General features: G+C 40.2%; 1 protein-coding gene across 6 annotated transcripts in view; it reads left to right on the top strand.

Moving 5' to 3' along the window:
• Positions 1–22,073, top strand: part of ASCC3 (activating signal cointegrator 1 complex subunit 3) — a 764,501-nt gene that overhangs the window by 619,135 nt on the left and 123,293 nt on the right. For all 6 annotated transcript variants that reach the window (XM_056566195.1, XM_056566194.1, XM_056566190.1 and 3 more), the window contains 4 exons: positions 13,005–13,142; positions 13,227–13,347; positions 13,885–14,017; positions 14,759–14,884. In XM_056566195.1, coding sequence (XP_056422170.1) covers positions 13,005–13,142; positions 13,227–13,347; positions 13,885–14,017; positions 14,759–14,884 — 518 coding nt within the window. The remainder of the gene's footprint in view (positions 1–13,004; positions 13,143–13,226; positions 13,348–13,884; positions 14,018–14,758; positions 14,885–22,073) is intronic.

Genomic DNA, 22,073 nt, shown 5'->3' with positions numbered 1-22,073 from the left:
AGCCATAGTCAGAATCAAATTCAGGAGCAAATTTAAATGTGACTTATAGATCATCTGTTTATTTTTAGTTTTGCAAAAGTAAGACCTGAAACTTTGAAGGGAATGTATCACCAATTGTGATTTATGTTTTTTTTTTTTATAGGTTAAATAATTTTTTCACATTTTTTATATATTGAAGGAAATATTTTTAAAAAACGTACTTGTTACTTTGAATGTGTCGAAGCATAGAATGTGTCAGCAGATAAGAACCATTTGGCCTATCTAGTCTGCCCAATACAAAATATGAAAAATGTAAATATAACTTGTCATATTTCCCACTGTTGACCAGTAGAGGGAGCTAACATGAGGAATATGGTGAAGCAAGCAACTTGTCTGGCTGCTGCAAAAGAACCTCACCCGTCTACCTTCCTCCTCTGTCTATGTTCAAAAGGAGAGGGGGAGGGGGTTTTGTAGTTTTTTCAATTCCACTGTCACCATTTTGTTGGTGTCTGAAGAGTGGTAAAGAACAGATTAGATGTCTCTTGATAGGTCACTGCTTCTCTGCGACTTTGAGAAAATGGCTGCTGGCTCCCCCTTTCATTTCACCTAGCCTGTTCTATGCACATGTGTAGTAAGCAGTCCATGCTTTTCTATGAGACACTCTCAGTCTTAGCTTTCTTATGCTCTGTGACTGCCATAAAGCAACTGTATAGGTATTGTGAAGTGACACACCACAAACAGGCTACAGTAATGGCAGCCCCTAGTACACACTTTATTAATAAGTAACATTAAAACTACATTGTCCTAAAACTAAATACCTAAATGAAATGCTTTATCTTGATAGAATCATTTTATTTATAAAAATAAAATAAAAGGGTGACACATTCCTTTTAACCAGTGGGTCATTAACCGTTTCATGAGCAGGCCAATTTAGCATTTCCATTTCTTTTCCTTCTTGACTCCTTACAGCCTCTTATTTTCCATCTACAGAGCCATATGATGGTCTTGTTGTTTGCAGGACAAAATTGTACTTTGTAATGACACCTTTAGCGTTAAAATATATCCTGAAAGTATCTGTAAGGTGAAATTGAAAGTTTTAAATTTTCCTGCGTGCAAGTTATGGTAAAGCCATGGGAGATGTAGACTGGATCAGGAGAGCAATATCAGAAGGGAAGTAATAATCAAGATGGCAGACGACCCATAAATGGCACATTAGCTAAATTAGGTATTACAAGAGCCTTCACATTGTTCTCTAATAATAGCCTATGCTGCACTATGTGCTTTTTTTTTTTTTTTGAATCGGCTGAACTCTTTTAAGTAATTAGACTAGCTGAAGTGGCTCCTGCAGTTGAGTATAGTCAAATGTAAAGGCCAAGGTTCCTACCGTGTATATCCTATTAACACATTTGGCCAAGTAGGGTCTCCAGGGTTGTTTGAATTTGCTGAACATCTAGATGCCCTAAAAACAAGGTCTCTTTCTTGGAGACAAATGGCCTTTAGTATGTTATCTTTGTTGTACACTTCAGTATCCCTCAGCACGTACCTATAAGAAACAATGTACTTACACCACAAATAATATAGGAATCTGCATGACCTACCTGTTGAATCAGTTGTCAGGAAACCTTTTGGGTAAAACCTGGCCTTCCGGGATAGTCTTACTATATAGAAAACAACTTCTAGCTCTGAAACATGTGAAATATCTCAATGTTGGAATGAAAGAAATAGCATAAATTGTGGTCAGCTGTATAGTAGCTGTGTGTTGCTGCCTGCAGTCCTGGTAGTAGTCCTTCCAATAGTGATTTTTTTTACTGCCTACAGCTGTGCATGTGCAATCATTAGCACGGCTGCTGGGTTGTATTTATGGTTATCTGCTCATAAATGATGGATTTTGTATTCCATGGAGTACTTTATTAACTTCAATGAATAGCTGTTTTCTTTTCTCTTGAACATTACGAGACTGGGCTTCTGGGGGGATGGGAACACTGCTATTGGGAAGACCAGAAAAAAAAGTTATGTCCATTTAAATACAGAATATTCACAATAGAGCTATGATAATGCTGTATATGAATGTAATCAGCATGCATGTATAAATGCATTAGAAATGTTAAGACCATATTCTATTCTGACCTCATACTTCTTCTAGGCATATAGGTATGGGAAATTTTTTATTCCTTAAAGGGGTACTCCCGTGGAAAACGTTTTTTTTTTTTTTTTTTTTTTTTTTTTTTTTAAGATCAACTGGTGCTAGAAAGTTAACAGATTGGTCAATTACTTGTATAAAAAAAAGCTTAATCCTTCCAGTACTTTTTAGGGGCCGTATACTTCAGAGAAAATGTTTTTCTATTTGGATTTCTCTGATGTCATGACCACAGTGCTCTCGCTCTCTGCTGACCTCTGCTGTCCATTTTAGGAACTGTCCAGAGCAGGAGAAAATCCCCATAGCAAACATATGCTGCTCTGGACAGTTTCTAAAATGGACAGCAGAGGTCAGCAGAGAGCACTGTGGTCGTAATATAAGAGAAATCCAAAAATAAAAACATTTCCTCTGTAGTATATAGCCCCTAAAAACTACTGGAAGGTTTAAGATTTTTTTAAAAGAATTTACAAATCTGTTTAACTTTCTGGCACCAGTTGATTTAAAAAAAAAAAAAAAAAAAAAACGTTTTCCATGGGAGTACCCCTTTAACAGATCTAGTCTCCCCTGGCCATTAAAGGGGTTTTCCCAGTTACAAAGAACAGATGGCCCCTGCCCATCTCTGGCCTGTTAGTGGCTGCTGGAGAAAATTGAAAACAGACAAATTGGTTTTCTTATGCAATTTTGTGTAACTCCTTTTATTGGTTGCATACAAGAGACAGGCATAAGGCTATCATTCATATAAGATAGGGACAGGTTCTATTCATAGTATTTAGAATACTGGGCAGACTAGATGTGCCAAGGTTCCTATCTGCCAACACATTCTGTGTTTTTATGCTGTTTATGTAACTCCATGTAAAATGTGTAAAATTGCCAACAGTTTTTTGGGCTTCCTCGCCATTTCTGGTGCCCACAAACAGGCTGGAAGGGTCAGAAAGCCATCTTTTTCATACAAGGGAAATCCCCTAAACCCTTCCCGCAGAATTGCTTATATAAACGTCAGGTTATGCTGGTAGTTCACGCCTCCTGACATTTATATAAGTCATTCAGTTAACCTGGCAATGCGCGGCATCGCAGGGGTTAACAGGCAGAAGTCTCCCGCTGTTACCAGCGGGAGATAACTTCTGCAAGCCCCCACCGGACCATCTGTGAATGGTTCTGGTCAGAGATCACTGTGATTGGTCCCTGTGGACCAATCATGGTGTCTCAGCTGACTAGGGGGGAGGGGGTCAGTTCAGATCCCCCGCTCTGCCCACCCCTAGAAGTCTGGGCAGAGCAGGGGAAGATGACCCTGAGAGCTGCGAAGGCCAATGTGGCGGGGGGACCGGCGGCACTTACCTGAGGACTGGCGCAGGCAGCGGGGACCGGTGGCAGGCAAGTGGAGGAGGCAGCATCGGTGTCGGCATCAGAGGCAGCAGTGAAGATGTAAAGTGATCTTCACTGCTGCTTCTAGGAGTTTCAAGACTACAACTCCCAGCATGCCCAGACAGCCTTTGGCTGTCCGGGCATGCTGGGAGTTGTAGTTTTGCAACATCTGGAGAGCCACAGTTTGGAGACCACTGTGCAGTGGACCCAATCTGTGCTTTTCCGGATGTGGCAAAACTACAACTCTCAGCATACCCAGACAGTCCAGGCATGCTGGGAGTTGTAGTTCTGTAACATCTGGCCCTTCAGATGTTGCCGAACTACAACTCCCAGCATGCCTGGGAAGTCTGGGCATGCTTGGGGTTGAAGTTTTGCAACATCTGAAGGGCCACAGTTTGGACACCACTACACAGTGGTCTCCAAACTGTTCTCCTCCAGTTGTTTTAAAACTACAACTCCCAGCATGCCCTTCGGCTGTCTGAGCATGCTGGGAGTTGTAGTTTTGCAACAACTGGAGGCACACTGGTTGGGAGACATTGTCTGTTTCCTAACTCAGTGTTTCCCAACCCATGTGCTTCCAGCTGTTGAAAAACTATAACTCCCAGCATGCACTGACAGACCATGCATGCTGGGAGTTGTAGTTTTGCAACAGCTAGAGGCACACAGGTTGGAAAACACTGAGTTAAGTAACAAACCCCCAGTGTGCTTCCAGATGTTGCATAACTACAACCCCCAGCATGCACGGACAGTCAAAGGGCATGCTGAAAGTTGTAGTAGGACGCCTTCAGCTGATGCATAACTACAAGTCCCAGCATGCCCTTCTGCTGTCACTGCATGCTGAGAGTTGTAGTTTTGCAACAGCTGGAGGTTTGCCGCAATATGCAAAGAAGACCTCTTCCAAAAAATCCCCCGTCATGTTTCAAAGCTCTTTAAAGGGGTACTCCGTCCTTAGACATCTTATCCCCTATCTAAAGGATAGGGAATAAGATGTCTAGGGGCCACACCGATGATGCCATTCCACACGCTGTCCACAGTTCGGCATAGAGAGGCGCTGCTCACACCAAGTGGTTGGGTTGCTGAGACAGCTGTACGACACTTGGCGAGTTCCAAATTCTAATTAACACGGAACTCGCCTGGCATCATATGGTTGCCTTAGCAACCCAACCGGCATATTTAAGATGCATCTCTCTACACTGCACTGTGGAGATCACATAAGACAGCATCATTGGAGTGACCCTTTAATGGGGCAAGCATTGACTTGCATGGATGCTACTTCCAATAGGTGGCATTGACTTGCCTATAAACATCTGCATGCCTTTTGGCACTCTCATCAAGGAAAATCATTGGCCCTGAAGAGTGTAGTGATGTTTTCTTTGTGGCTTTTGTTTCCCTACAGGTATTTTTCCATAGTATTTACTGTTTCCCTAGGTTTTGCTTTTTTTACACATGCTCTGAGCTTTGGGGTTTTCCAGAGCTCAAAACTACCACATTATTTGTGAAGACAAAATATGTTGGGATTTTTGAAAATGTCGGGAACTCGCCCCCATGATGGTGACCATGCCCCTTTTTCCAGCAACCACACCACTTTTACAGGTTTTCTAAGTAAAATGGAGAGTTGGTCAGGTTTTTAAAAATTTTGGCGCACATTCTGGCACAGACACAACTTGTGGCGCAATGCGACATATTTTGGCACCCAACGCGACAAAGTAGGGCAATTATCTCTTAAGTCCTAGCTGCAAAAAAGCTACATAAATATTCAAGAGCCTACAGGTAGAAGAAGTGGGTCCGATTATTCCAGTATTTTCATATGAACATGATAGAGGAGGATCCCCTGCTGAAGATCCCTATTTATGAGCCAAAAGTTGCCCTGTAATAGCAAGTCCTGCTCCGACAGACACAACCCATCTATGTACTACATGACCATTTATTTAAAAGGCCACCATATAGTTGTAGGAATTGGGAGAAAAAAATGGGATGAGATACGGCGCCTCCTCCGATGTGGTCGGTTTGGTGATTCGGAAATAAAACTTTAAAAAACTGCCTATATTAAAAAAAAAGGCTGTTTTTTTTTCAAATAAAACAGCCTTTTTTGTTAATATAGGCAGTTTTTTAAATCTTTATTTCCGAATCACCAAACCGACCACATCGGAGGAGGCGCCGTATCCCATCCCATTTTTTTCTCCCAATTCCTACACGTTTAAACCGGACCTGCCAGTCACGGTTTAGGATGCAGAGGCAGCCACCTACCTAACACCGCCGTACGCCAGGATCTCAGACTCGGGATACCAACGGCTTCTTGCGATTCTGAAGGCAGACAAAGGTGTTGTGCCCGCAGCACAACCTGCTACGGTAAGAAGCATTAACTCGCACGTGCCCGCTATACACCAACGGTATCACGCTAGGAGCACGCCTCTTTTTCCTTTTCTTTTCACCATGTAGTTGTAAACAGCCACTTTAGGAGAAATGAGTGGCCAGATCTAGGTTCCCAAGGTGTAACAGCTGATCACGTGAAGTAACAAACTGGACCCGCAGAGATCAGCTTAGTATTAAAAAGGGTATGACTTGGCGAGACAACCCATTTAAAGGGGTACTCCGCTGCCCTGCTTCGGAAGCTCCGCTCCCCAGCGTCCGGAAGTTTCTTGTTCAGAACGCTGCGTGAGGGCATCCGTGTTCAGGGCCGCCCCTTGTGACGTCATGCCCGCCCCCTCAACGAAAGTCTATGGGAAGGGGGCGCGACGTCCGTCGCGCCCCCTTCCCATAGACTTTCGTTGAGGGGGCGGACGTGACATCACGAGGGGCAGCCCTGAACACGGAAGCCCTCACGCAGCATTCGGAACCAGAAACTTCCGGACGCTGGGGGGGGAGCTTCCGAAGCAGGGCAGTGGAGTACCCCTGAAATTTGTTTGAACGCCATTCAAAAAGAGCATTACTATAGCCTCACATTCCTAAAACAAAATGACATCCGAGCGTTCCTGGAAAAGGTCTTAATTGATAAAGAAAAATTGAAAACTCCTTCATGCTTTGTACGAGTCTTTCTTAATTATTTTTATGCATTGCAGTTAACCATAAAAGTCACCGGTTGCCAATAATGTTGCATATCCAAGTGCTGATCTATCAGAGCAGCTTGCTTAATATATTAATTCTATTTTATTGCCAGTGTTTGCATTTAGCAGTTAGCATGGAACGCCAACATGCCTAAGCTCTCCTGAGAGCTGGGATTTTATGACCGAAAAGTGCCTCATAAAAAGTGAACACTTAATTATGAAAAAGAAGTTTTTACTTCATTTAACATCTGCAGCAGATGTGATGTTAGTAAATCTCCATGTTAAAGACTTGTGTTTCTTGGCACATGTCTATTTCGCTGGGCATTGCAGGCAATGAAGGGGCATTACTCAGTAGCATATGGTAAGAATCTGATGTGCCCTGAAATTAGAAGACTAATAATTAGTGTTCTGTAAAAATAAAGAGAGAAACCCACAGCAGCAACCGCAAACCTGCTCCGAAAAAAGGCTGTGCACTTAGCATCTTGAAACAATATATCACACTCAAAGGGACAGAACTGGGCTGCACAATCTGTTAGCTCATTCTTGTCCAATCTGGTCTGGTCTTTTCTTTTGGAGCCAGCATTGTCATCATTGTGCTGAATTATACCCTGCTTCGGATGGTTTTCAGACACAGGGTAATGTATTTACTAAGATGGAATCCCATCCTTTACAAAGACTTTTTTCTCTACCAATAAATTTCAACATGTTAGAAAGCAGGTATCGGCACAATACACAAATGATTCAACGTTTTACACATGCTCTACGGAGGGGGGGGTTGCTGCTACTCTGCTATGAAGAAGATTCCATTTGTCATGACGGAAACATTAGTTGTAAGAGCAGTAAGAAATCCCCTTTATTATCCTCTTGAATAGGAAGATATGTTTTACAGCAGTAATCACTAATGCTCTACTGAATGCTTTTTGTATGCTAAATTGGTCAGAAATAGCAAAATGTGTATATTATCTGTAGGTGAAAAGGATTTTTTGATTTTAAAGAGGAACTCTGATGGATAGCAAATTTTTTTTTAATCAATTGGTGCCAGAAAGGTTAACAGATTTGTAAATTATTTCTATTTAAAAATCTTATCCCTTCCAGTACTTATCAGCTGCTGTATGCTCCAGAGGAAGTTATTTTCTTTTTGAATTTTATTTCTTTCTGCTCTCTGCTGACACCACTGTCCTTGTCAGGAACTGTCCAGAGTAGGAGCAAATCCCCATAGCAAACCTATCCTGCTCTGGACAGTTCCTGAACCCCAGCGCATTGCCTGAAAACAGATGAAACAAAACATGTGTTAAAATGGGTCGTATCTGATAAATGTTTTCTGAACCAAACGTTCAGAAAACATTGGCCCTCATTTACTATTGCAAACCCGGCATGTTTTCTCAGGTTGTGTGCTAGATTCTGTGCCAGAATTTAGAAAAACCCGACTGACTCTCCATTTTACTGAGAAACCCCAAAAAGGGGGCATGGCCGTCGTGGCGGGGGCGGGTCTTGGGAAGGGTGTGTGGCCACAGAAAAGGGGCGTGTACCTGACAATTTCACAAAATCCCAACATATTTATTAATTTAAAAAAAAAGCAAAATGTAGGGAAACCTTAGTAAATACCAAGGAAAAAAAATTTAAGGAATTAAAGCCCACAAAGAAATCTACACAACACTCTTAGTAAATCAGGGCCATTGTTTGCTGTGGAGTCTACATATTGTTTTTGGCAAGCTATACAAGAAACCAAATACCATACAAACTTAGTGTTACAGTTATTATGCTGTAAAATCGAGTCTGACAGCAAGAGAATTCCAGTGCCTAATATGTCACAGAAAATATGTCACCTTACTTTCTGTAAACTACATGTTTACACCATCACCTATCAGATCAGCTGATATGCCTCCCCTCTCAGCTCCACCCTCCTTGTTCATCTCTGACCCGTCTGTCAAGCTAAAGATCTCATATCTGCCCTAAGAGACAAGGAGCTTAGTGATATAAGGTGAGTCCCTACACTGATCAGCTGCAGATTTATACAACTCTTCACACTGACTGTGTCTCCTGTGGGCAGATTGTCTAGTGTGTCCTGTGTGATGGAGCCTGACACTGCTCTCTTCTGTGTATAAAAGCTAACAGACAGTGAGAAAAGTGATACAGCTGCTGATATATCACATACAATATAATACTCTATTGTGTGAGTGAGGGGAAAGAAGATATGTCACTTACTTCACTTAGATGTAGCTTAAAGCAAATGCAGTGATGAGACTCCAGCCTCACTTTCTGCAAACCCAAAGGTTTCATGTGAAACATAGGCAGCCATAGGAAACCATATCAGAGAAGAAATAAGAATCAATATATTCCTGCAACTCGGCTAAAACAGGTAAACACTAGGCATATACAACAACCTTTAATTTCAAAACAAACTATGTGATAATAACTTTTGCCTTTACAATAAAACTATTATTTTTATACTAGAAATCTTCCTAACGAGGAAATAATCTTTTGATATTTCATAAGATCACATGGAGTAACCACAACCAAATCACAGAAGAAATGGAATGTACTGCTCTATAGAGGCATTGAACCTGTAGTAACCCAGAGATGGGATATATCTGAGACAACATTTAAAGCAAATTACAATTGACTGACATTTTATTTAGAATGTTGCCCTATAATGGAGTGCTTCAGTATATGTTCTACTGCACTGTCATTAAGGGAATGAAACAGTCGTTAACCTTAAAGTCTACGGGAGATACCCAAATTGCCCACTTCGGCTACTTTCTTCTTTCCTGATCGAGGTAAGCTGGCCAGAGAAGCGGAGAACGCCAGAACAAGTGGTCTGAGACAACCCATGTAAGACTCCTGAGGAAGCTGTTGGAAACAACGGAACACGTAGAGCCACAACAACTTACTGGAGCATGATTCCCTCAGGGTAGTAGGAGTATTTTTCACTTTAAATTGTTGGGGTTTCTTTGTGATCCCTATTTATTATTGTTTTTTCATAGTTTTTTTTTATAGTAAACAATGGGTCTAGGAGACTCATTCAGGAAAACAACCTTTCAGCTTTTTGCAGTGGTCGGGATTTATCAACTTGCACTCATACCAGCTCAGACCACACTTGTTTCCATCTAAGCTGCTTTGCTATATATGAAGAACGTGCACTTCTTTGATACGTCAGGAAAGTACATATAACATGCTCAGGAAAACAGGAATAAAGAGAACTTGATTTATACAGTGGTAAATTCCGCCCTTAGTGTTTACATTTTTAAACCTGTTTTTGTGGCATTTAAAGTGTGCCCATGTCCATTTACATGTGAACGAAATAAAGATTGACAATTTACGGTAAGGGTTGGGAACGTCAGGCTTGCAGGCTGTACTGTGCAGTCTGGTCCTGCCAATTCTATTATTTTAGGTGCAAGATCTCGCACATTCTCTATAATGGTAATTTGGTGCAAGTTTACTAGTTTGCACAAGATTAGGCTGATTGTGACAAAGATTTAGCAATGCTTTCTGGGTTAAGCCTTAGTTCTGCAAGACAAGCCCGGAACACTTGGTGGGACTGTCTTGTGCTGATTATTCAGAATTGTATGGTGCAAGACAGCATTATTTTGTATGGCCCATGAATGATCTTAAAAATATCTAGATGGCCCATGGCAGAAAACAGGTTCCCTACCCCTGATTTATGGCATGTGCAGTTGTTTTTGTCCTTTTAGGGTTTTTTTTGCACGGTGCTTTGTTGTTTTCTTTCACTCAATGAATGCTATTCTTACGTCTGTTAAGATGTAAATGAGCGCATGATAAAAAGGAAGGTAAAACAATTATTTATCTTTATGTATAATACTTAATAAAGTACATTAATAAAGGCTGGAAGACATTTGTAGCAGGAAAAGGGCATCATACAAAAAAAAAAAATGTATCATTGGAAAACAGATTCATCCTGAGAGCCGTAAGCCCCAAGGTTTGTGCCAATAGGTAAAATAGTTTTGTTTGCTGAAGTGATTTATGTGGAAGTTAGAGGGAGGTCAGTGAGAGTGACCAGGGCTTCCAGCTGCTAGGCTGACAGTATATTAGTACATTCTCCTGCAAAGGGCTCTATCCTTTTTCTCAGCTAAATTACTTTGCTTAGCAGAACATGACTAACTGCGCCACGGGGCATCAAACCCATGCTAGGCAGCAAGCCAGGAAAAAAAGAGAGATTCACTATTAATTTGTTATAGAAACAACATCTCTGGAGTATTAGCTAAAAAATAGTGTTGCTTCAAAATTGTGGGCAAAATCAAATGCAAGCACGCGGGTGCCAAGGTTAAAATGCAAATTGGTTTATTTGTACCCCTGCTCAATGTTCCATCCAATAACAACATCTTTTGTTTTTGTGTTTTTGACTTTATGTACATGACAAACACTGTAAATTGTAAAGAAAAAGTATGAAAAATTTAAATGAGGATTTATAGGGTCTTGGCCTATAAGTTGTTGACTAGATTCTTCTCGTGTTGCTAGGTATGCAATGGATGCTATTCTGCTGAATATTAGAGCATGGTAAATTGTGGTGTCTTTTTTATGTCATCATGTAGGAAATAGGGTTTATAGGTTTATGAAAAGCTATTGGTTGTCTTTCACCATCGCAAACTGTTTGATCAAGGTGGAATGATATCAGTGTATGAGGACAGATATCTCTTTTGCCTGTCTGTTAGTAATGGAACTCAGATATACAGTTTCTGGTAATAGGGAGGATGTAATGGCAGCTGTGTCTTCACTGCACAGTATTACACAATATAGAGACTTTCTATATACCAGACTTCTCTGTGCTTATTTAGGAAGATTTATCACAACCTGTCCAGAGGAAAAGTTGCTGAGTTGGCCATTTCTGATCGCTTCTTTCACTTTTGAAAAGGCCTCCGAAAAATGAAAGAAGCGATCTGATTGGTTGCTATGGCCAACTCAGCAACTTTTCCTCTGGACAGGTTTTGATAAATCACCACCATTGTATTTTAGTTTCAGGAGGTCCAACCACTACAGAAATACTGCAGGTTTTCCATCCAGATTTCCAGCTGGAAAAACCACAGTGGCAAAATTGCACCAAAACACAGATGTGTCGTTGGATTTTTTTCACTACAGACACAGAAAAAAGGTTAAAAAGTGTTTTAAAATACAAAACTACAGGTTGCACTATGGATCCATACTTAAAAAGAACCTTTTTTCTTTTAAATCAACTGGTGCCAGAAAGTTAAACATATTTGTAAATTACTTCTATTAAGAAATATTAATCCTTCCAGTACTTAACTGCTGAATGCTACAGAGGAAATTCCTTTCTTTTTGGAACACTGATGACATCACGAGCACAGTGCTCTCTGCTGACATCTCTGTCCATTTTAGCAATTGTGCATAGCAGATGTATGCTACGGGCAGCATGGTGGCTCAGTGGTTACCCCTGCTGCCTTGCAGTGCTGGGGCCTTGGGTTCAAATCCCACTAAGGACAGCGATAAATAAAGAGTTATTATTATTATAATGACGTCAGCAAAGAGCACTGTGCTCGTGATGTCATCAGAGAGAATTCCAAAAAGAAAATAATTTCCTCTGTAGTATTCAGCAGCTAATAAGTACAGGAAGGATTAAGATTTTTTAATAGAAGTAATTTACAAATCTGTTTAACTTTCTGGCACCAGTTGATTTAAAAGAAAAAAGGTTTTCACCGGAGTACCCCTTTAACCTGTGACAAAATTCACAACAAAATTCTTTGTGGATTTTGACTCTTCCCCCCCCCCCCCCCCCCCATTTAATTGAAAATCTGCAAAAAAATCTGTAACATTTACACAACATAAATCGACATGTAGATTTAAAAGTTTTCCCTTTTATCCCCTGTGTATGGATACAATTTCCTAAAGTCGCATCTCAATGACATGCTTCAGAATTCTCCTTCCTCAGCATGACCTTGAACTATGTTAAAATCTTCTCCACCCGCAAATCAACAGCAGAATAACTGTAGTGTAACTGCTCCATGTAAGCATGCCCTTAAAGGGGTATTCCAAGAAAAAACTTTTTTTTATATATCAACTGGCTCCAGAAAGTTAAACAGATTTGTAAATTACTTCTATTCAAAAATCTTAATCCTTCCAATAATTATCAGATGCTGAAGTTGAGTTGTTCTTTTCTGTCTGGCAACAGTGCTCTCTGCTGACATATCTGCTTGTCTCAGGAAATGCACAGATTAGAAGAGTTTGCTATGGGGATTTGCTTCTACTCTGGACAGTTCCCGAGACAGGTGTCATCAGAGAGGATTTAGAAAAGAACAACTCAACTTCAGCAGCTCATAAAGTACTGAAAGGATCAAGATTTTTTAAAAGAAGTAATTTACAAATCTGTTTAACTTTCTGGAGCCAGTTGTTGTGAAAAAAAATATTTTCCTGGATAACCCCTTTTATTTGGTAAAATGAAACAATATTCATCTGCATAAACTCAGATATTATATCGGTTAATTTTCTTTCTTTTCCTGTGTTTTGCACAGATGGATGATATCATTGCCACAATCAGGGACTCCAACTTGAAGCTCACACTTGCATTTGGAATTGGAATGCATCATGCCGGCTTGCATGAAAGGGATCGTAAAACAGTGGAGGAGCTGTTTGTTAATTGCAAAATCCAGGTATTTTTCTCCCTGAGATTAGTATGCGAGTGCGTTGTGGATCATTTTTTTATTTGACTAAGAGTTTTTTTCCAAAATTTCTAGGTTCTTATTGCAACCAGTACATTGGCATGGGGTGTTAATTTCCCTGCTCACCTTGTTATCGTAAAGGGAACTGAATTCTATGATGGTAAAACAAGAAGATATGTGGATTATCCAATCACAGGTACTGTGACCTATATACTTACATAACCATCCAATGCCACACAAAAAGGCTATTTGGCTAAAAAAATAAAAAAAATAAAAATAAAAAAGTAACAATATATCAAGTTTTGTATAATAAGTGTATAATATACAAATCACACATCTAAAGGTTTATTTTGATTAAATTAAAAACCTAACTACATTGTACTACTAGTGTAAAATAACAAATTACAGCATACTCACCTCTCCCAGTCCACTAATTTGTATATTCGATTAAGATCATACAAAACCTGATTAATAAATAAAAAAAAGAATATAGCCAAATAGCCTTCTTATGTAATACGTAAGGGAGAAGATGACAACGCTGAAGTCTAATTTTAGACCACCACTGTAAATGGGCTCTAAAATTGACTGCCATTTGCTTATTGCTTGTTGCCAGCTTAATATTGATACACTTAACTCATATGTGCTGTATACCTTTTTTAGTTTTTAATTTATTTTATTTTTTATAACATAAGACACAGTAACAATTACTAGTTGCACATTGCTCTGTTCCTAGATGTACTGCAGATGATGGGCCGAGCCGGGAGACCTCAGTTTGATGACCAAGGCAAAGCTGTGATCCTAGTCCATGACATAAAAAAAGATTTTTACAAGAAGTTTCTTTATGAACCATTCCCTGTTGAATCTAGGTAAGAAAAGCCATTATATATATGTTAGTAAATGAGGATATTGCTTTTTCTTAATAATTTTGTCAGGCCATACTCACACAACGGAATTTCCAAGCAGAATCCGCTTTCAGTGAGATTCTGTTGCACTGTGCGCCTGGCGGAATTTCCACAGCAGGAACATTTGGCGTGAAAATCCCAGTTCCAGCCGCCATCGAAAGAGTTAACATGTCAATTCTTTTGGCGGAATCCGCTCAGAAATGCATTGCAGTTTATGGAGATATCACATCTCCAAGCGGTCCTGGTGCCGCCATATTCTTCTACATCTGCTGTCTACGGACATTCCACTGTGTGAACATATCCTCTTGGTCAATGTTTAGTAAGTCAGTATTTCTGTCTGGCGTAGATCTTTGGATCCACATAGACTGCATTTAGGTTCCTGTAGAATAGAACTGAAAGGAGTTGCATGTTTCAGTTTTATTATCTTGTTATACAAGTCGTCATACAATTATTTGTGTTAAAGCGGACGTTGCACTTTTTTAATTTGACATTTGAAAACTCATTGGGAAGAATTATCAAGACCTGTCTAGAGGAAAAGTTGCAGAAATGCCCATAGGAACCATAGAGGCCTTTTCATAAATGAAAGAAGCGATTTGATTGGTTGCTATGGGCAACTCAGCAACTTTTCCTCTGGACAGGTTTTTATAAATCTCCCCAATTGTGATTTGTTTTATCACATTTGTGAGTCTTTTTTTTTTTTTTTAGTTTGTTGGAAGTCCTGTCTGACCATCTAAATGCAGAGATTGCAGCTGGAACAATAACATCAAAACAGGATGCAATGGATTATATCACGTGGACCTATTTTTTCCGTCGACTTTTGATGAACCCCAGGTGAGATCTGTTGATTTTTTATGCTTACTGAATGGTGGGACTGGTCAATGTCCCACCATTGGATTCAGTTATTTTTGTCTCGGCTGCAAGAGAGCAATGCTTACCAGTTTTATTTTGTAGTCTTTATTTTTGATTGTTTTACAAACTAAAGGTAGTTGTTGACTTCCAACCTAGCTGTAGTTTGTGTGAATTTCATTTACGTTCATGAGACTATTGACTATAAATAATAACAAGTGGAACATTATATGAAACATATTTGTTTGAGCATTGTTCAAGTTCTGCAACCTGGACTTGTCAACATTAATACATTTTAATTTATGTTATTATATATGTAACAGACCTGTTACATTTTCTCCATTTATCTGTTAGGGAAAGTGCTACCTTTAGCCACCGATAAATCTCATAGAGGGAAAAGAAAGGCCACCAACCACATCTGATACATTCAAACCTTTTGCTTCATTGGTGTTTCATTTATTTATTTTGGCATGTTAAAGTACCAAAAGCTGCAACATTTTTTTTTTCCAAATAAGTCTCCTTTGGCACTATGAGCATTCATCTGTTATTAAACATCCGTTTTCTGTCTAAAAACAGATGTATAATAACGGGTGCTAACGGCTGAATAAATATTCACCCGTTAAGACCCGTTATAACATCCCTCCTGTATGGCCATTTTAACACCTCTCCCATCATGGAACAGACTTCTATCCATGATGGGAGTAGTAGTTCCCCAGTGTCTGTACTACAACCCCCATCATGGAACAGACTCTGTTCCATGATGGGGGTAGTAGTACAGAGGCTGAGGGATTGATCGCACCGGGTCTCACTTCTGAGACCCAATGTGATTAGAAGTTATTAAACAGGGGAGTGGGCGGCATGCTGCGCTCCCCTGCAATGTAAGATGTATTTTATTTACATTTTTAAATTCCCTGCCGGTAGCCCTGAATGGCCGGTACTGAGGAGCCATTCTGGGCTCCCGGCGGGGTTTTCAAATAGAAGCGCTCTGGTGGGGAAAGATATATAGAATCGCTGGGGGTATATATCTGGCCCCCACAGCGCTTCTATATATCTTGTCCCCCCCCCCCCCCCGCAGCGCAGTTATATATGTTACCACCGCTGCGCATATATATATGTTCACCTCGCATCGCTATCATAAGCCCCTGGCAGCGCTATGAATGAAAAGTATTCTACAGTAGCGCATCTGGCCGGCTTGATGTGCTGCTGAAAGAATACTTGTCATTCATAGCACTGCAGCGGCATCTGTATATAGATGCGCTGCAGGGGTCAGACATATATCCATATGTCTGGCCCTCACAGGGCTTCTATAATCAAATGCCTTGGCAGTGCTATGAATGAAAAGTATTCTTTCAGCAGCACATCGAGCCAGACAGATGCGCTGCTGTAGAATTCTTTTCATTCACAGCGCTGCTGGGGGCTTATAATAGCGCTGCGAGGGGAACGTATATAACTGCGCTGCAGAGGGGAACATATATAAGTGCGCTGCGGGGGGGCAAGATAGATAGAAGCGCTATGGGGGCCAGATGTATACCCACCAGCGATTCTATATATCTTTCCCCACTGCAGCGCTTCTATTTGAAAACCCCGCAGGGAGCCCTGAATGGCTCCTTAGTACCAGCCATTCAGGGCTCCCGGCGGGGAATTTAAAAATGAAAGTAAAATACATCGCAGGGGAGCGCAGCATGCCACCTGCTCCCCTGTTTAATAACTTCTAATCGCATCTCAGAAGTGAAGCCCGGTGCGATCAATCCCTCTGCCCCTATACTACAACCCCCATCATGGAACAGAGTCTGTTCCATGATAGGGGTTGTAGTACAAACACTAATGTAGCCTCCCAAGCCACTAGCAGACTCTTGCAGTCGGCGAATTACTACTCCCATCATGGAAACAAGTCTGTTCCATGATGGGAGTAATGGTAGTCCCTCAGCACTGCAGGATTCTGCTGATTTCACCTTCCTGAGCATGCTCAGAAGTAATAACTGATATAATAAACCCATTGCAAACGGATGACATAAAGGCTCATCCGTTTGCCATAGACTTCAATGTTAAAAATAACGTCCGTTAATTTACCTGTTTCTTGTGACGGAAGAAAACTTTGTGCATGTGCCGTTTTTTCTTCCGTCATAATTAACGTCCGTTATTCATGACGGACTATAATGGTTCATAACGGAAAATCAAAAAATCCCATAGACTTTAATGGGATTTTGTAACGGACGTTTAACATCTGTTTTTAAAGATTTTCTAACGGACGTTTATAACGGATCTTTTAACGGATGAATTTTATAGTGTGAAAGCAGCCTAACACTCAGTGGGGGAGATTTATCAAAACCTGTGTAGAGGAAGAGCAGTGCAGGTGCCAATGGCAACCAATCAGATCACTTCTTTCATTTTTCACAGGCCTCTTTAAAAATGAAAGAAGTGAGCTGATTGGTTGCTATGGGCAACTACACCACTCTTCCTCTGCACAGGTTTTGATAAATCTCCCCCAGTGTGTAGACACCCCAAAAGTATTTTCCCATAATGATCAATATGGCCTCATTGCTAGGATTCCATGATCACAAGAATTAAAGTATTGAGTACCCCATTCCTCCTCCCTGCTTTATTGGTGATAAATGCCTTTTTTGGAAAGCTTTTGCTAAAACATTTTAGATTTTTAGTCTCATTTTTTTATGTTTTCTTTTCATGATATTTTTTATTTTAGGAATCTTATATACTATTAGACCACATATAAATGGGCACTGGGTTTTACTATATGGAGTGCAGAGAGTATGGTTACACCTGGGCCCCAGGTGTCCATAAGGTCTCTCTTTCATGTATGAGAAGACTAGCACTATAAATAGAGCATTATAGCAGGGGCCCTTTTACTTATTTTGCCCAGGAGACTCCAGTTATGCCACTTAATAGGCATTTTATAGCTCTTTAGAAAATAAATAATACAGCTACTGTATACTACTATAAGGCACTCCTGTAGCTGTGAATAAATGAAATAGTATTCAAAAAAAAATTTATAATGACAAAATAATTTGGGGTATGCTCCATCAGTTGCCATTGTATGAAGCATTGCATCTAGGGGAGAATATTTGTGCAATACTAATATGCATAATGTAGGGCACCATCTGTCTGCACAAAAAGCCACTAGAGCAGTGCAAGACCTTGTTCACATGGCTCTGCAGTGTACTTAAACTTTTAAGGTTTTTATATGTTCACTTTGTTAAAGAGGCTCATATTGTGAATTTACATTATATAATGGAATGTAGTTACTTTATTTTGCAGCAGTTGTAGTAGCAGTCATTCAAGGGTTACACGTCTCATGTTAGGTATGCCTCTAATAAGAAAATATAAGGGACTTTGATGAGAATCCTAGTGAAACATCCCTGTTTGTTTGCCCTGCTCTGTTGATTGTTTCCCAGATCTCTTTAACCGCAGTGCGCTATTGTCTGTGAAATAGATTCCTAAGAGAGTAATTGAGCATCTGATTTGGAGGGTGTGTCTGCTGGCAGGTGGCAGTGCCTATAGGAATGTCAGAGCACCACCTGCTGAATAGGCTATTAATGAGGCGCACAGGAGGAATGCTCCATTACTCCTCCTTCAAACATCTTTTTTTCCTTTACATTTTTACAAGAATTTTATGGGTGGGGTTTGTTTTATAGATACTATTTTACATGTGTTTTTTTCTGCCATTTTTCATTTGCTACAGAGAAACCCATAGAAAAATGCTAGAAAAAAACACCTGTATATATATATATATATACCTCACTTAGACATTGCTCTATTCTGAGTAAAAGTGGACCTAAAGTGAAATAAAAAGTCCTTGTCCATAGGCCATGTCTTATTCTGACATCATGCCAACAAGCTATGCCCCTTTCTAACATTGTGCAATCAAGCCACCCCCTCTCTATCATAACTTGTCAAGCCATGCCCCCTTCTGACATCATAATAACAAGCCACTTCCCCTTCTCTACCTGTCTCTGAAGTGAGGACTATTGGGAAATGTAATTTTAATAGGGTGTGCACGAAGACGAGCAGAGAGAACATGGAACAGTGGGCAGAGGAGGAGGGTGCATAGGGGTGCAGTACCAAAAACAATACATGTAAGTACATTCCGCATGTGAAGTACTTTTTTTTTTTTTAGGTCCCAGAATAACCTTTTTAAGAAAATATAGGAAAAATGTTGAATTGTTCTTCAAATTTATTCTACTAATCTGCAAGATCATAGCTACAAGATTTGTAATTTTAAGGTTTAACAGTAAATTTTATTTTCTTTTAATTTTAACACATGGTAAATGATATCTATTTATTATTTCCAATCTTGCATTTGGCATCTACATATTCTGCAGTGCTGCACACAGGATGTAACTAACTTCAGTCCGTTTTCTATGGGACTCCCAGTTTCCAATCTGGAGTGGAGTGTGGAAAGACGCCATAGTGAAGGAAACCCACACAGAAGTTAGATGATTTTGCAGACACTGCTTTTTAAGTAAATAAAATATCCAGTGCTGACCATGTATGATTGTTGCACTGAACTTTCATAAAGGGATTGTTTACTGTGTCAGTGCTGGAATCGGCATAAAATAACTTTATTCACCCCTTAATCCAACATGGCTCTATGACTGCTGCTGCTCTAGTTTTCCCTGGCAGGCTTGCAGCGATGACATCATATGCCTTCTTTATAAGACACTGCAGTCAGTTACTGTCCTCAGGGGGCGGATGCCATAAATTATGTTAGTTTTAGGCTAGTGATTGGCTGCACAGTGAGAAAATGTTGTCCCCAGCTGCTGCCTAAAGTGCCTTGTTGGCCTAGTTAAAGGGCAGCTCCTGTGAAAAACTATTTTTTTTAAATCAATTGCTGCCAGAAAGTTGCTATGGGGATTTGCTCCTGCTCTTGACAGTTCCTGAGACAGACAGAGGTGTCAGCAGAAAGCACTGTGGTCAGATAGAAAAGAAATTTAAAAAGAAAAGAACTTCCTGTGAAGCATACAGCAGCTAATCAGTACTGGAATGGTTAAGATGTTTAAATAAGTTATTTAAAAATCTGTTAAACTTTCTAGCACCGGTTGATTAAAAAAAAAAAAAAAATGTTTTTCACCAGAGTACCCCTTTAAAGATACAGGGCTGGCATGGTGGGGGGCACTGGAACATTGGTGAATTTCCTCTACTTCTCCATGCAAAAACCATGGCACACAAGTAATTTGAGGCATATTCAAGCAGAATATTCATGTGGAAATTTTGCTTGGAATCTTTGTGGAATCAGAGCCCCGTTGATGTCAAAGAAATGTCCTGATGAGGATTATTTTCTGCTTCAGGAATGGACATTCCTTGTCAGAAACTTCCATTTGTGTTTATTGAGAATTTTTGCCTGGACAAATTCCGGGGAGAAATTCTCAATGCAGCAGAACCCACTGGCACCTCGCGGACCTGCAACTTCACTATTGACAGCAATGCAGCCTGCATGGAATTCCGTTAAAAAAAATTAGCATTTTAATTCTTTTTTGAGGAAATTCCACAGTGGAAGTTTATCAGCACAATTTCCTCAGTGGCAAATCCACTCCAGAAGCTCATTCATTGGCAGCAACAAAATTGTGGGCAGAAATTCTCAGTGTGAAATGGCCCTTAGCCCTTGTTTCTCAGTTTCCTTGGCTTACTATTAGGTGAATATCCCAAAAGTGATAGCTAATGAATAGTAATGTGAAATGAACAAGATGGGGTTTTCAGTTCATGGATTGTTACTTACTAGTGTTTGCTTTATGACTCTTTAAATAACATATGCTCCAGATCTAAATAATGTATTCTCCAGATCTAGATAGCATTTATTTGTTGAGGAAAGTATTGGCATTTGTGACATTTCAAATTAAGAGCAAATAAGTCACATGAAGAAGGTTTAGAGAAAGTATCACATGGACTGTACATTTCACACAACGCTTGTGGAAAAGCAAAAAGTTTCCTTAAATGTTGATACAAGGTATTTGGTAAAAGACATAAAATCATGTAGTCCTTCTGCTGTGGTTGTGTCGTGTGCTGAGGAACGACTCTGCTTTATTATTAATAGCCTTATTAAAAAGAATACTGTTCACTTACTAGAATTTCCGTCACTGTGCTCTGTGGTCATAGGCTAAAAAAGAGTGTTGTGTTGCCATGTGGTTCAGCATCAGCTCTATGCACATTGGTTTAATAGAATCTATTAGGGAAGTATCATTCTTATTCATGGACCTTGGGAGATTGATTTATTTTTTTATTTAATGTGGTCTTTGGCATCAATCTTTAATTTACATTTTCTCCCTACTATGCTGCGGCTTTACAGATATTCTTGCTACATCAATTTAGAGTTACTGAGAAAAAGCTGACATGTTTGCTACTTAGTAAAATAATAGAGGCAACAAATCATTATATTTTTCTGGACATCTTAGATATATTGTGTCAGTCTTTCCAACAATGGCATCCACGATTCAGGGCATGGTATTAGTTTCCAGGATTTTATCATTTTGTGTATTCTTTAGCCAAGCATCTTTGACAGGATGACTTTTATTCTCACTTAACTCGCGCTAAGCTACTAAATGTGGGTTGCTATCAAAGTCCTATTTTTTTCAGTCAATCAAAAACATTCCTATGTACATTGAAATAATCAATGTAATTTTCCTTAAAGGGGTACTCCACTGCTCAGCGTTTGGGACAAGCTGTTCCGAACGCAGGAGCCGGTGTCGGGAGCTTGTGACATCATAGCCCCCCCCTCATAATGTCATGTGCCCCCCCCCCAATACAAGTCTATGCAAGACTTGCATTGAGGAGGCGGGGCGTGACATCATGAGGGGGCAGAGCTATGAAGTCACAAGCTCCCGGCGCCAGCTCTAGCGTTATGTTATGTATGCTCCGTTGAGCATACACAGGGGGCTACCCGGTGGCAGCCCTGCATGGTCATTGAGGTTTGGAAGCAGGGCTGCGAACCAGCATGAATGTGACATGTGGCCCTGCCTCCAAAACACAGGGCTGCCACTCCGCAGTCCCAGATCAGATATCCATAGATCTTCGTATGCACATCTGCTAATTGCCTCATATAGTGGAACTTCACAGCTTTAAATACCTGGTAGCCAGATAAGTCAATTATCTTAGAGCCTAGTGGTCAGTAGAATATTCCACATTTCTTTGCACAGAGGAGTACTAGCTCACCCTCACTTACTGG

Source organism: Hyla sarda, chromosome 3 (genome assembly GCF_029499605.1).
Source record: "Hyla sarda isolate aHylSar1 chromosome 3, aHylSar1.hap1, whole genome shotgun sequence".
Lineage (NCBI taxonomy): Eukaryota > Metazoa > Chordata > Amphibia > Anura > Hylidae > Hyla > Hyla sarda.
This window is presented reverse-complemented; position numbering and strand designations above follow the sequence as displayed.